This window comes from Tursiops truncatus, chromosome 16, assembly GCF_011762595.2.
Source record: "Tursiops truncatus isolate mTurTru1 chromosome 16, mTurTru1.mat.Y, whole genome shotgun sequence".
Taxonomy (NCBI): Eukaryota; Metazoa; Chordata; class Mammalia; order Artiodactyla; family Delphinidae; genus Tursiops; species Tursiops truncatus.
In genome coordinates, this window is record NC_047049.1 from 26306752 (window position 1) to 26322631 (window position 15880).

General features: G+C 41.7%; 1 protein-coding gene across 8 annotated transcripts in view; it reads left to right on the forward strand.

The window, feature by feature from the left end:
• Positions 1-15880, forward strand: part of ARMH3 (armadillo like helical domain containing 3) — a 174577-nt gene that overhangs the window by 154216 nt on the left and 4481 nt on the right. Inside the window, exon 25 of one of the 8 annotated variants that reach the window (XM_073794044.1) lies at positions 1977-2876. The exons of the other annotated variants lie outside the window; for them this stretch is intronic. Coding sequence (XP_073650145.1) covers positions 1977-2036 — 60 coding nt within the window. The 3' untranslated portion in view covers positions 2037-2876. Of the gene's footprint in view, positions 1-1976; positions 2877-15880 lie in introns of those variants that run through there. 8 annotated transcript variants of the gene reach the window in all.

A 15880-nucleotide genomic window follows, 5' to 3' on the forward strand; every position in this document is an offset into this window, starting at 1 on the left:
TTCTGCATATTATATACAAGTTGGCTGTAGAGAGGAAACAGTTATCTTTTAAAAGGCATCATCTTTTTTATCATAAGAGATTTGTGTCCACCTTTTGTATCCTTGTTTCCAAACAATTATATTGGATGATTGTGCCCTGGAGAGATATTCACGTTATCTTGGATAGAAAGTCACTGTAAGCCCCTAGTGGAGGGGAAGGATGCTCACTCAAATGAGGCCTATGAGTTTGTTACCAGGTTACTATTCGTTCTAGCTCCTGTACTGTTGGCTTGTTTTCTTTTTTTCAGCCACTTTGAGCTAAAGTGTTCTGAAAAAGAATCAATTCTTGCCTCCCAAGGAAGTTCTCAGAACCTGCTTTTGTCTAAGAATTCTCTGCTTCTGGGTGTCCTTGGTTCGTGCAGCAAGACAAGGAATGGGTGCCCCAGCTTCACATCCCCCAGATTATTTCTTTTCTGTACAGAAGGACAGAGGTTTCTGCTCTGTGCCAAGCGAGGGGATATAAAAATGCAAACATCATACATGCCCTTGAGGACCTCACAGTATAAGAATCAGGATCACTAATTTCTTGCTTAGACCTTTGCTTCTGTGCCCTCCTGTAGACCTCACTCAGCTGATGTATTTGGCGTGCTTGTAGCAGCATCCCCCAGCCTTTTATAAACCTAAGAAGGTTTAGGTTTGTAGGTACCCTAGTGAAAAAATACCTCATTATAAATCCGTAAATGGTTGGCTGATAACCCTTATTTGGAGTGAGTTTCCACAAGGAGAGCCATGATCGTCTCATATCTTTCACCCCTGCCTCAGTTTCATAAAAAAGGCAAAAGTGGAACTTTCATTAGATGTCCTTGGTAAAGGTAGGACTCTGTAAGTTCCTGAGCTTGGCAAATGATTGAGTTTGTCAAAGATCCATCTACAGTACACCCACTTAAAGAAACCTCATGTGGCTACTGCCCAGCTGAAAATTATTTCAAACACTGTTGATTGCTACCTGGAGTCCCTTTAATTTGTCAGGGAGGATTGCCAGGGATGGAGAGGTAGGGAGGAGTAGCACAATGAGGGGAATCTTTGGCCTTGTGGAAATACTAGGAACTCCTGGCTTATAGATACTGATATTTCAGTCTGAATCATTCTTACCCCAACCAAAAATGGAATGGTAAGACCAAAAAAGACGTAAGTTTACTGCCATGGCCTACTTTTTTTTTTTTTTTTTTGTCTAGTCATGATTTACTGGACTTAACTTTTTACTTAACTTTATTGAGATGTAATTAACATATAATAAAACATATTTGTGTAATCATCAGCATCACAAAGATACAGAACATTTTACTTCCATCACTCATAAAAGTTCTCCTTTACAGTTAGTCTTATCTGCAAATCTGAGCCCTAGGCAACCACTGATGTAATTTCTATCACTATAGATTAGATTTGTCTTTTCTTTTTAAAATTTATTTATTGTTTATTTTGGCTGCACTGGGTCTTAGTTGCAGCACGCGGGATCTTCATTGCAGCACACAGACTTCTTAGTTGCAGCATGGGGCTTCTTAGTTGTGGCATGCATGCAGGATCTAGTTCCTCGACCAGGGATCGAACCCGGGTGCCTTGCACTGGGAGCATGGAGTCCTACCCAGTGGACCACCAGGGAAGTCCCTAGATTTGTCTTTTATAGAATTTCACATAAACTCTGTTGTGTTTGAGATTCATCCATATTGTGACACTTCTAGCTGTTTACCGAAGAGAAATGAAAATATATGTCCACCCAAAGACTTGTATACAAATAATATTCATAATAGCATTATTCATGATAACCGAAAACTAGAAACAACTAAAACAACCAAAGCAACCATCAACTGAATGGGTAAACAAAATGTGATACATCCATACATACAATGGAATATTTTTCAGCCATAAAAAGGAATGAAGTACTGATACCTGCTACAACATGGATGATTCTTTTTTTTTTTTTTTTTTGCGGTACGCAGGCCTCTCACTGTTGTGGCCTCTCCCGTTGCGGAGCACAGGCTCTGGACGCGCAGGCTTAGCGGCCATGGCTCACGGGCCCAGGCGCTCCACGGCATGTGGGATCTTCCTGGACCGGGGCACGAACCCGTGTCCCCTGCATCAGCAGGTGGACTCTCAACCACTGCGCCACCAGGGAAGCCCTAACATGGATGTTTCTTGAAAACATGCAAAATGAAGGAAGCCAGTCACAAAAGACTACATGTTGTGTGATTCCATTTATTTAAAATGTCCAGAATAAGCAAATCTATAGAGACAGAAAATAGATTGGTGGTTACCTAAAGCTGGGTTTGGGGAGTAAGTTGGGAAATGACTGCTAATGGTTATGAAGTTGATGAAAATGTTCTAAACTTAGATCATGGTGATAATTGCCCCCTATGTGAATATAGTAAAACCATTTAATTGTACACTTAAAATGATTGAATTTTATGGTATGTAAATTATCTCTCAATAAAGATGTTTTTAAAAAGAAAGAAAAAAGAAACTGCCATACTGTTTTCAAAAGTGGTTGTACCATTTTTAATTCCCACCAACAATGAATAAGAGTTCTAGCTACTCCATATCTTTGTCACACTTGGAATTGTGAGTGTTTTTAATTTTAGCCATTCTAGTGGGTAGGCAGTGCTCTAGTAATACTGCATACATAGTTTTTTAAATTACTGTTAATTTATTTTGTGTGATGTTGAGCAGCGGATCATTTGCCTGTTTTTAAAATTTGATTATTATAATATTTATGAGTTTTTGTATTGATATATTCTGGATGCAAGTCATTTGTCATATATATGTATTGCAAATATTTTCTCCTAGTCAGTTGCTTGTGTTTGCAAGTTATTAATGGTGTTTTCACAGTCCAGAAATTTTAATGAAGACCAACTTTAATTTAATACCATAAAGATGAATTTATTAATTTTTTAACACTTTTTGCTATTGTGTTTTATTTAGTAAATCTTTGTTTACTCCTAGTTGTGAAATTTTTCACCTGTATTTTCTTCCATAAATTTTATAGTTCTGTCTTTTACATTTAGTTCTATGCTCCACGTCAACTTAATTTTTTGTAAAATGTTTGGTAATGGTAAATGTTCATCCATTTCCTGCCCACCCCCCACCCCCTGCCCTGCAATATCCTGTTGTTCCATTGTCATTTGTTGAAAAGACTGTTCTTTCCCCTATTGAAATACCTTGGCACAGTTGTAAAAAAATCAATTCACCATATATATGTGGGTCTTTGTCTGAAATATTAGTTCTGTTCCATTGGTCTAATATATGTCTAAATTTATGCCCTACACTGTCTTATTATAGGTCTGTAGTAAATCTTGAAATCAGGTAATATAAGTCCTCTGATTTTGCTCTTTTTAAAAGTTGTTTTGAATATTTGAGGTCTTTTGCATTTCTATACAAAGTGTAAAACTAGCTTGTCCATTTCTACACAAAAAAAGGCTGCTAAGATTCTTTTTATTTAATATTTATTATTTATTTTTGGCTGCGTTGGGTCTTAGTTGCGGCATGCGGGATCTTTCATTTCAGCATGTGGGCTTCTTCGCTGCGGTGTGTGGGCTTCTCTCTAGTTGTGGTGTGTGGGTTTTCTCTTCTCTAGTTGTGGCGCACAGGCTCCAGGGCGTGCGGGCTCTGTAGTTTGCAGCACATGGGCTCTCCAGTTGAGGCTCGCGAGCTCAGTAGTTGTGGCGCGCGGGCTTAGTTGCCCCATGGCATGTGGGATCTTAGTTCCCTGACCAGGGATGGAACCCACATCCCCTGTATTGGAAGGTGGATTCTTTACCATTGGACCATCAGGGAAGTCCCAAGCCTGCTAAGATTTTGATTGGAATTGAATTAACGCTATAGATCAACTTGGGGGAGAATTGACACTTTAACAATATTATATTCAAATCCATGATCATAATATACCTGTTTATTTAGATATTTAAAATTTTCTCACCAATATTTTGTAGTTTTTAGCATACTGTTTTGCATCTGTTTTGTTCAATCTATCCATAAATATTTCTTTTCTTTTTTTTTTTTTTTTTTGCGGTACGCGGGCCTCTTACTGTTGTGGCCTCTCCCGTTGCGGAGGGCAGGCTCCGGACGTACAGGCTCAGCGGCCATAGCTCACGGGGCCAGCTGCTCCGCGGCATGTAGGATCTTCCCGGACCGGGTCATGAACCCGTGTCCCCTGCATCGGCAGGCGGAGTCTCAACCACTGCGCCACCAGGGAAGCCCTAGAATTATTTTTAAATTGACCTCTTTTTCTCACAACCTGGATAAATTCATTTTTTTTTTTAGAGTCCTTAGAATTTTCTGTGCTCACAATCATATTGTGTACAAGTCAGTTCAGTTTTACTTCTTTCTTTCAAGTCTGTATGGCTTTGATTTCTTTTTCTTTCCTTATTGCACTGGCTAGGACCCCCACTACAGTATTGAAGTGGTCAGAGTAAATATCCTTGACAGATCTTCAGGAGAAAGCATTTGGTCTTTCATCATTAAGTAATGTGTTAGATATAGGTTTTCATAGATTTCTTTATTAGGTTGAGGAAGTACCCTTCTATCCAGAGTTTGCTGAGAGCTTTTATTATGATGAATGTTGAATTTTGCCAGTGTTTTTTCTGTATATATTGAGATGATCGTATGGATTTTCTCTTTTACTCTGTTAATATGGTGGCTGATTTTTATATATTAATCCAACCTTATATTCCTGGGAAAAACCCTTCTTGATCATGATATAGTATTTTATTTTATTTTAATTAATTAATTAATTAATTTAATTTGGGGGGAGCTGTGTTGGGTCTTCATTGCTGCGCAACAGGCTTTCTCTGGTTGCGGCGAGCGGGGGAGAACTACTCTTTGTTGCGGTGTGCGGGCTTCTCATTGTGTTGGCTTCTCTTGTTGCAGAGCCCAGGTACTAGGTGTGCGGGCTTCAGTAGTTGTGGCACGTGGGCTCAGTAGTTGTGGCTCACGGGCTCTAGAGTGCAGTCTCAGTAGTTGGGGCACACGGGCTTAGTTGCTCCACAGCATGTGGGATCTTCCCAGACCAGGGCTAAACCTGTGTCCCCTGCACTGGCAGGCGGCTTCTTACCCACTGTGCCACTGGGGAAGCACATGATATAGTATTTATAATATGTATTTCAGAATTTGAGTTGCTAATATTTTGCTGATTATTTTTATGTCAGTATTTATGAGGGATATTAGTTCACAGTTTTCTTGTGGTATCTTTGGTTTTGGTATTAGAGTAATGTTGCCTTACAAAATAAGTTAGGGAGTATTCCTTACTCTATTTTTATTTTTTATTTTATTTATTTTTTTGCGGTACGTGGGCCTCTCACCGCTGTGGCCTCTCCCGTTGCGGAGCACAGGCTCCAGATGCACAGGCTCAGCGGCCATGGCTCACGGGCCCAGCCGCTCTGCGGCATGTGGGATCTACCCGGACAGGGGCACAAACCCTCGTCCCCCACATCAGCAGGCGGACCCCCAACCACTGCGCCACCAGGGAAGCCCCTTTCCTCTATTTTTAAAAAGAGTTTGTGAAGAATCACTGTTAGTTCTTGCTTAATGATTAATAGAATTCACCAGTTAAGGCATCTGGACCTGGAATTTTCTTTGTAGGAAGAATTTATTTTTTCTCTTTAATTTTATTTTTTATACATCAGGTTCTCATTAGTTATCCATTTTATACATATTAGTGTATATATGTCAAACCCAATCTCCCAATTCATCACACCACCACCACCACCACCCCTCCGCCACTATCCCCCCTTGGTGTCCATACATTTGTTCTCTACATCTGTGTCTCAATTTCTGCTCTGCAAACCAGTTCATCTGTACCATTTTTCTAGGTTCCACATATATATGTTAATATACGATATTTGTTTTTCTCTTTCTGACTTACTTCACTCTGTATGACAGTCTCTAGATCCATCCACATCTCTACAAATGACCAATTTCATTCCTTTGTATATATGTACAACATCTTCTTTATCCATTCGTCTGTCCATGGGCATTTAGGTTGCTTCCATGTCCTGACTATTGTAAGTACTGCTGCAATGAACATTGGGGTGTGTGTGTGTTTTTGAATTACAGTTTTCTCTGGGTATATGCCCAGTAGTGGGATTGCTGGGTCATATGGTAGTTTATTTTTAGTTTTTTAAGGAACTTCCATACTGTTCTCCATAGTGGCAGTATCAATTTACATTCCCACCAACAGTGCAAGAGGGTTCCCTTTTCTCCACACCCTCTCCAGCATTTATTGTTTGTAGATATTTTGGTGATGGCCATTCTGACTGGTGTGAGGTGGTACCTCATTGTAGTTTTGATTTGCATTTCTCTAATGATTAATGATGTTGAGCATCCTTTCATGTGTTTGTTGGCAATCTGTATATCTTCTTTGGAGAAATGTCTATTTAGGTCTTCTGCCCATTTTTGGATTGGATTGTTTGTTTTTTTGATATTGAGCTGCATGTGCTGCTTATAAATTTTGGAGATTAATCCTTTGTCAGTTGCTTCATTTGCAAATATTTTCTCCCATTCTGAAGGTTGTCTTTTCGTCTTGTTTATGGTTTCCTTTACTGTGCAAAAGCTTTTAAGTTTCATTAGGACCCATTTGTTTATTTTTGTTTTTATTTCCATTTCTCTAGGAGGTGGGTCAAAAAGGATCTTGCTGTGATTTATGTCATAGAGTGTCTGCCTATGTTTTCCTCTAAGAGTTTTATAGTGTCTGCCCTTAGATTTAGGTCTTAAATCCATTTTGAGTTAATTTTTGTGTATGGTGTTAGGGAGTGGTCTAATTTCATTCTTTTACATGTAGCTGTCCAGTTTTCTCAGCACCACTTATTGAAGAAGCTGTCTTTTCTCCTTTGTATATTCTTGCCTCCTTTATCAAAAATAAGGTGACCATATGTGCGTGGGGTTATCTCTCGGCTTTCTATCCTGTTCCATTGATCTATATTTCTGTTTTTGTGCCAGTACCATACTGTCTTGATTACTGTAGCTTTGTAGTATAGTCTGAAGTCTGGGAGCCTGATTCCTCCAGCTCTGTTTTTCTTTAAGATTCCTTTGGCTCTTTGGGGTCTTTTGTGTTTCCATACAAATTTTGAAACTTTTTGTTCTAGTTCTGTGAAAAATGCCAGTGGTAGTTAGGGATTGCATTGAATCTGTAGATTGCTTAGGGTAGTATAGTCATTTTCACAATGTTGTTGCTTCCAATCCAAGAACATGGTATATCTCTCCATCTGTTTGTATCATCTTTAATTTCTTTCATCAGTGTCTTACAGTTTTCTGCATACAGGTCTTTTGTCTCCTTAGGTAGGTTTATTGCTAGGTATTTTTTTGTTGCAGTGGTAAGTGGGAGTGTTTCCTTAATTTTCACATTTTTCATCATTAGTGTATAGGAATGCAAGATATTTCTGTGCATTAATTTTGTATCCTGCTACTTTACCAAGTTCACGGATTAGCTCTAGTAGTTTTCTGGTAGCATCTTTAGGGTTCTCTATGTATAGTATCATGTCATCTGAAAACAGTGACAGTTTACTTTTTCTTTTCTGATTTGAATTTCTTTTTCTTCTATGATTTCTGTGGCTAGAACTTCCAAAACTATATTGAATAGTAGTGGTGAGAGTGGACAACCTTGTCTTGTTCCTGATCTTAGAGGAAATGGTTTCTGAGTATTTTTTATGATTCCATTTTATGTCCAATATTCTTAGCTATACCTCTTAATTTTTTTTTTTTTTTTTTTTTTGCAGTATGCAGGCCTCTCACTGTTGTTGCCTGTCCCTTTGCGGAGCACAGGCTCCGGATGCGCAGGCTCAGCGGCCATGGCTCACGGGCCCAGCCGCTCCGCGGCATGTGGGATCTTCCCAGACCAGAGCACAAACCCATGTCCCCTGCATTGGCAGGTGGACTCTCAACCACTGCGCCACCAGGGAAGCCCTGTACCTCTTAATTTCATTATTTTAGTCGTTGCTCTAGGTTTTACAATACGCATCTTTAACTTACCACAGTGTACCTTCAAAATGTTATAGGACTTAATGTAATGTATAATAACCTTGCAATAGTGTGTTTCCATTTATCCCCCTCTTGTTCTTTGTACTACTGTTGTCAGACATTTTTCTTCTAGGTTTCTTATGAATTTCACATTAGATTGTTATTATTTTTTGCTTTAAAGAGTCAATTATCTTTTTTCCTAGTTTTCAAATTTATGTAAGTTTTTTACACTTATCTGTGTATTTACCATTTCCAGTATTTTTTATTCCTATTTATAGATCCAGATAATATAATTGTCCTTCTACCAGAAGATCTTCTTTAAGCATCTCTTCTAGTTGCAGGACTGTTGGCAACACATTCTCTTAGATTGTTTGTTTGATAAGGTCTTTATTTCACCCTCATTTCAGAAAGATATTTTTGCTGGATATAGAATTCTGGGCTAACAGTTTTTTTTCTTTTGGCACCGTATCATTCCATTGTTTTCTGGCTTGTATAGTTATTGACAAGAATTGTGAATTTTTATCTTTGCTCCTCTGTACATAATGTGTTTATCCCTCTTCTAGTTGCTTTTAATATTCTGTCTTCAACATTGATTTTCAGCAGTTTTATTGTGATGTGCCTCATACCTTCCATTTTGTTCCTTATTATGTTAATGGTTGTCTTTAAACACTTGAACATAATTATAATAGCTTTTTAAATGTCCTTGCTAATTCCATCGTCTCTTTCATTTCTGGGTCTATTTCTATTCACTGATGTTTCCTTGGTTTTGAGTTACATTTTCCTGCTTCTTGACGTGTCTGATTTTTTTTTTTTTTGGATGCATTGGGTCTTCGTTGCTGTGCACAGGCTTTCTCTGGTTGTGGCAAGCGGGGGCTACTCTTCGTTGTGGTGCACAGGCGTCTCATTGCCGTGGCTTCTCTTGTTGTGGAGCATGGGCTCTAGATGCATAGGCTTCAGTAGTTGTGGCACATGGTCTCAGTAGTTGTGGCACACGGGGTCTAAAGCGCAGGTTCAGTAGTTGTGGCACACAGGCCTAGTTGCTCCGGAGCCTGTGGGATCTTCCCGGACCAGGGCTCAAACCCATGTCCCCTGCATTGGCTGGCAGATTCTTAACCACTGAGCTACCAGGGAAGCCCAGACATGTCTAATAATTTTTTATTGGATACTGGGCATTGTGAATGTTATATAGTTAAGTGCTGGATTTTGTTATCTTTATTAAATAATGTTGGACTTTATTGAGGAAGGTAAGCAAATTATTTGTGGAACACCAATGTTCTCTTGAAACTCCTTCTTTTCATGTGGTGATCTTTTTTTTCAGTGTTATTGAGATATAATTGACATACAGTACTGTTTAAATTTACCACAGTATCTTTAGTTAACATTAGTCATCTCCTGTAGGTACAAAGGTGGCGGGGAATGGGGTGTTCCTTGATATATAATTGACATATGCTACAGTTTAAATTTACCACAGTAACTTTAGTAACATTGGTCATCTCCTATAGGTACAAAGGCGGCAGGGAATGGGGTGTTCCTTGTGATGAAAACTCTTGGGATTTTCTCTCTCAATAATTTCCAAATATACCATACAGCAGTGTTCACCATACCATACAGCATGTAGTACATGACATCTCCAGTACTAATTTATCTTATAATTGGAAGTTTATACCTTTTGACCACCTTCATCCATGAAATTTCTATTTATCTTTGTTAAGGTAGGTTTATAGCGGCCTTTAACTCTAGGGCTAGTTTAGTTCTATAATTAAGGTGTGACTGTTCTGGTGCTTCTTTTGAATGCCATACATACTCAACAGGTACTTTTCATTCTGCTTAGTCAAAATTCATACACCTCCCAGTCCTGTGTGAGCTCTGGGAATTGTTCAGCTTACACATCCTTAGTCATTTTTTTGTTCGAACTGGTTGAATTTTACCTTATACGTGCGATTCTTATTCAGCAGCAGATTCAGTGGGAACCCTACATAAATTTCTGAAGCTCTGTTCTTTGCCTAACTCTTTTCTTTCTGGTAACCTGCCTCACAAGTGCTAGCCACCTCTGCGTCTCCAAACTCTAGTGTGTCTCCTTTAGATTTTCATGCTCACCTTATATTTTCTTTCTCTCAGAATTCCTGTCCTGAACTGCCTTTTATACAGTGTATGAAAAGAGGTATTTCTTTCCTAGTTTTCAGTTACTCCATCATGAATGGAAGTGGAAGTCCTGAACTGCTTTAAAATATACAGTATACCCTGAGTTACCCAACTAAATTTTTTTAAATTCATATACTTTTCAGAGAAACTTCCCTTGAATTAACTATTCATATGCATTGTCCATTTTACTTCATTCTCTTTCTTCCTTCCTTCCTCCTTTTTCAGTTACTGGAGGAGAGGTTATTTTTTTAAATAAATTTATTTATTTTTGGGTGTGTTGGGTCTTTGTTGCTGTGCGCGGGCTTTCTCTATTTGCGGCGAGCCAGGGCTACTCTTCGTTGCGGTGTGCGGGCTTCTCATTACGGTGGCTTCTCTTTGTTGTGGAGCATGGGCTCTAGGCACGCTGGCTCAGTAGTTGTGGTACACAGGCTTAACTGCTCGCGGCATGTGGCATCTGCCCAGACCAGGGCTCCAATCCATGTCCCCTGTATTGGCAGGTGGATTTTTAACTGCTGTGCCACCAGGGAAGTCCTAGAGGAGAGTCTTGAGTGGATTTTGGAAACAATATGTTATAGTGAGCATTTTAATATATTTTTAAAGATAATCCACTAAAACATCTCTCTTCCCTTTCCGCATTTTTTCCTTCTATTCTTGGGCCAGAGTCCCAGCCTTACATTGATCCTTTACAAAGATTCAACCCTCAACTCTCTTAAAAGAGCAAGAATTGAAACTGAAGCTCTTGGATGGCTGGTATTTTGTCCTGATAGTTAACTGTCTTCTTGGTCATCATGACTCTTTTAGGCTATGTCCACCTGGAGAGAATTTTGCAATCTGAATTAGCTGAGTAGGATTAGGTGGTAGGCAAAAGAGAAGAGACTTTGGATTCCTTAATTTTCCCTGTCTTAAGAGATGTGATACTGTTTCAACCAGGCTGCCCATTCACTGGTCAGTTATGCAGCGGACTGCAAACCACACTTAGTTCTACTGGCCCAACTGTTTATATGCTTATATATGTGGGTATGCCTTTACATGGTGGTTTATCTTGATTCCCCATTTGCTTGTTAGCTTCTTAAAGACAGGACTTGGGCTTTAGAAGCCTATAAGAGTGCTGAGAGGGCTTCCCTGGTGGCGCAGTGGTTGAGAGTCCACCTGCCGATGCAGGGGACACGGGTTCGTGCCCCGGTCCAGGAAGATCCCACATGCCGCGAAGTGGCTAGGCCTGTGAGCCATGGCCACTGAGCCTGCACATCCGGAGCCTGTGCTCCACAACAGGAGAGGCCACAACAGTGAGAGGCCCGCGTACCGCCAAAAAAAAAAAAGAGTGCTGAGAACCGTGCACTGGCTGGGTGTACTGTCTAATTCTAATCTTATCATGAGACTTTCCCACTCCCCCCAACCCCAGGCCGTGTGCAGCTTGCAGGATCTCAGTTCCCTGACCAGGGACTGAACCCAGGCCACAGCAGTGAAAGCCGAATCCTAACTACTAGACCACCAGGGAACTCCCCTATTGTGCAACCTTGATGAGAGATTCCTTTCCTTTTTGGTTGGGCCTGGGTGTTAATAAATTAGTCCACAAGCATGTTGAATGTTTGCTGTTCCTTAGGGCTGTGTTAGGCATTGTGGAAAATCTGTAATGTAAAACTGGGTGCCTTCCTTCAGGGTGCTGAGAATCTAACTATGATGCAATTTCAGTGAGGCAATCAGTAGTAATAGCATGTTTGTTTCTTCAGGAGAGAGCCTGCCACTCAGCCTGCCTGTACCTGCTAAAGCACAAACCCTAAAGCAGGGTGTTCTTTCCTCCACCAGAAATCCCTCATTGGGAAGCCTGTAGAAGACAGATCTCTTCCAGAAAGTGGGAGAAGGGAAAGGTTGCTCATTTATGGCAGGGGTTGGAATTTCAGGTCCTAAAAAGCAGTTATTCATGGAGTCATTTTAAAATGAAAGAATAATAATAATAACAGGGCTTCCCTGATGGCGCCGTGGTTAAGAATCCGCCTGCCAATGCAGGGGACACAGGTTCAAGCCCTGGTCCGGGAAGATCACACATGCTGCAAAGCAACTAAGCCCATGTGCCACAACTACTGAGCCTGTGCTCTAGAGCCTACAAGCCACAACTCCTGAGCCTGTGCACCACAACTACTGAAGCTCATGCGCCTAGAGCCCGTGCTCCACAACAAGAGAAGCTACTGCAATGAAAAGCCCGTGCACCACGACGAAGAGTAACCCCTGCTCGCCGCAACTAGAGAAAGCCTGCATGCAGCAACAAAGACCCAATACAGCCAAAAATAAACAAAAAATAAATAAATTAAAAAATAAAATAAACTTATGAAATGATTCTCAACCCAGTGTAAAATTAAAATAATAATAATAACAGTTATGGTTATTACGTACTGCTTGTGTGTCAAGTGGTATACTTGGCGCTTTATATATATTACCATATTTAATCTTCTGCATGATGAACGTTATTATTATCCCCGTTTTACAGATGAGGAAACGGGCTAACCCAGCTCCACCCTGCTGCTAGTATGTGGTAGAGCTAGGGTGAGTCCAGGCAGGCTGGCTCTAGAGCCATTCTCTTAACTACGTTATTTTGAAAATTAATAGCTGTTGGTTGAGATTCTTTTTCAGGGCCTAGGCACAACTAGACCCAGATTGTGACCCACCAATGTCTTTAATTGGAGAACATCTTTGCATTGCTTTTTTTTTTGTTTTGGCTGCATTGGGTCTTCATTGCTGCACGTGGGCTTTCTCTAGTTGTGGTGAGCGGGGGCTACTCTTTGCTGCAGTGCACAGGCTTCTCATTGCGGTGGCTTCTCTCGTTGAGGAGCACAGGTTCTAGGGCGCATGGGCTTCAGTAGTTGTGGCTTTTGGGCTCTAGAGCACAGGCTCAGTAGTTGTGGCACACGGGCTTAGTTGCTCTGCGGCATGTGGGATCTTCCCGGATCAGGTTATTGACCCCGTGTCCCCTGCATTGGCAGGTAGATTCTTAACCACTGCCACTAGGGAAGTCCCTGCAGTGCTTCTTGTTTAGCTTTAACTAATCCTGAATTTGGAAGAATAAATATGGATTATGGAGGAAGAAGAATTGGCTTTTTGCTTCTCTATCATCAGAATTTCCCTTACAAGCTGTCCAGCACGTGACCGCCACTTAATTGTGAGAATGCCACTGAAGGGCTGTCCTTAGACTGGTGGGATTGCAAGGTTAGGGAGAGACCTTCATTGCTTCTGGGAGAAAAGAAACACATTAAACACAGTAAACACATAACCAGTTCTGGGGAGGAGCTGCTTTGGGAAAGTAGAGGAAGAGTGAGAGGCCAGATGAGGTCCTTTCAGAGAAAATGAAAGATTCTAGGAAGCCCACAAGCCCAACAACTGGTGAAAGAAGGTGGGCTGTGCTAGGGTGTAGACTGTTAACCTGATTGATTAGGGAGGGATGTCCGCCTAGGAAGGGCCTTTGAAGTTGCCAGGAAGTTGGAAATTGAGGCGGCAAATTATGGTAAAGCCTGAGGCCTTTAGGTACAAGGGTTCTGGGATATTACCCTCTGCCTAACTACTGCCCTTGCCATGTCCCAGGCCAGTGTTGAGTGTGAGGGAGGCCCAAATGGACATATTCCTAAAGTCTTAAGCTACAGAAAGGAAGATCCCAGACGAGGAGTGTATCCCTAGTGCTCTGAAGTTCCGAATGGGCTGGGGCCCAGACCTGAGCTTAGAATGTTTTCTTCTCTTGGAAATTTAAGAGAAGTGATATGGGCAGGAAATGGCAGGGGCTGGGTGAACACAAGAAAGGGCCAGGGAAGGAGAACATGACCCTGGGCAATGTCTGGACAAGGGGAGAGCTGAGATCATGCACAAAGTCCAGCCAGGCCTCTGGTTTCCTTCCAAGGAGCTGATAGCTCAGGGGCCTTCTCTGCTTTTACCTCCCTGCAAGAAACTGAACTAAGCTCTTACAGGAAAAGCCAACTTTATTGGGAAAGAAAAAATCCCTGTTCTGAGCGATATCTTATACCTTCCAGTCTGCCCTGGCAAGAAGAGAGAAAGCCCAGGTGATCAGGGTGGCCTTGCCTGAGGCTCTCATTGCATCTCTTGATGTGCTGTTTCTTCTTCTCAGGAGTTAGCTTTAGCATGGTATTTGTCTTTTGGCACCTGACACCCCTTAGGAAAGGCTGAGCCCAGGTTGCTGGGTCATAGCCATTGCTGAAGCTGCCCAGAGTTCAGGGATTGGAAAAGCATGTATTATTTTATTCTGCCTGATTCCTGGGAGCTGGTTCCATCTTGCCTTTTTCTGGAATTTTGCCTTTTTCTGGGCTTGAGCCATTTACTTCTGAGCCAAGACCTTGGCCGTAGATATTTCAGCCACTAGCACAGCCCACGTGCGTGAGGGGGCCAGATTACTTCGTGGGTGACTGGCGTTGCTGGGTATTGGTCCTCTTGCCGACAGAGCTGACAAATGGAATTAGAAGCAAAGGAGCTAGCCTATGCTAGAGTCTGTGGGACATAGTTTAGCAAAGTGACCTTGAGGAGTGGGGTGTCTGGAGGAAAAGAGCCTGAATCTGGACCAGACCTTTGACGTAGCTGTCCCTCCCAAACTCAGGAACACAAGCCTGTGTTCTCCATCCCTACTTTCTCCTCAGGAATTCTTGGCAGGCAGAAGTGTTTGCCACTAGGTGAAGTCTTCTCTGGCACAAGACTGAACTGGTGAAGGGAACAGCCCAGAGGCACCTTTGTACCCCTCAGGAATCCATTCTCAGTCCCTGTGCTCAGTGATGACTCTAGCTTATTCCCTTCACCCCTACGTTCTGTTGGAGCTAAGCCTCCCTCATCACACTCCTTCCTCCCAAGACTCCCAACTGAGCTGGGAGCTCTCCATAACGTCATACACTTCCCTCCCAGGTCAGATCAAATTGCAAAATAGCTCTCACACAGATTGCCACAGTGAAAATTTATTCACTCTCCTGGTCTCTCCTTTCTACCCAGCTCACTTCTTCCAACTTAATGTAGAAGATCTACATCTTCTGATGTAACTAATCATTGTATAACCCAAATATAATTATCTTCAAGCTGGCAAGATAGTACTACACTCTCTAAATACTAGTCTGGTCTTGCTAATAATAGACATGATATATACAAAATAGTTTTCATTACAGTGGGCAGCAGGGAGCTGGGCTAGTTCACCTCTAAATATTCGTGATGTAACTGATTGTCCTTGTCTTTGATTTATGGTCTGCTAAGCCGAAGTCGTATCAGGACTGGCTTTGGTAGTCCTTTCCTTCTGGAACCACAGAGATCCAAGGTTCCTGGAATTAGTGGAGGTCTGAATCCACCCCCATAGAAAGCAGAGGCATAGTAGGAGAGGGAGCCCTCATTAGAACAAAAGAGGATGAGATAAGCTCTAGCTTAGTTTAGAAAGTGTCTCCTACACTCCAAGGCTAGGATGCCCGAAAAGTTCCATCCAGGCAATGGATAAGAAGACTGAGTTGGCATTGGGAGATGAAAACAAGTGGCAGATGGTGCTGAGGAGCATCCCAGGACTGAAGAAATGTGGTTCCCAGAAAAGGAAAAGGAAGGAGACATTGGCAAAGTCTTACTCAGCAACTGACAGCCTGGCCAGAGAAAGCTGCAGGATATGGCTGAGAACGCATCTTCAGTATCAGGGATACTGAGGGGCTCCGACACTCACTATTCTGTCACCTCTTCTCATGCTTCTTTACCATACCCACAGTAAACAGCCCTGGTGACCAGGCTGGACTAGTCAGGA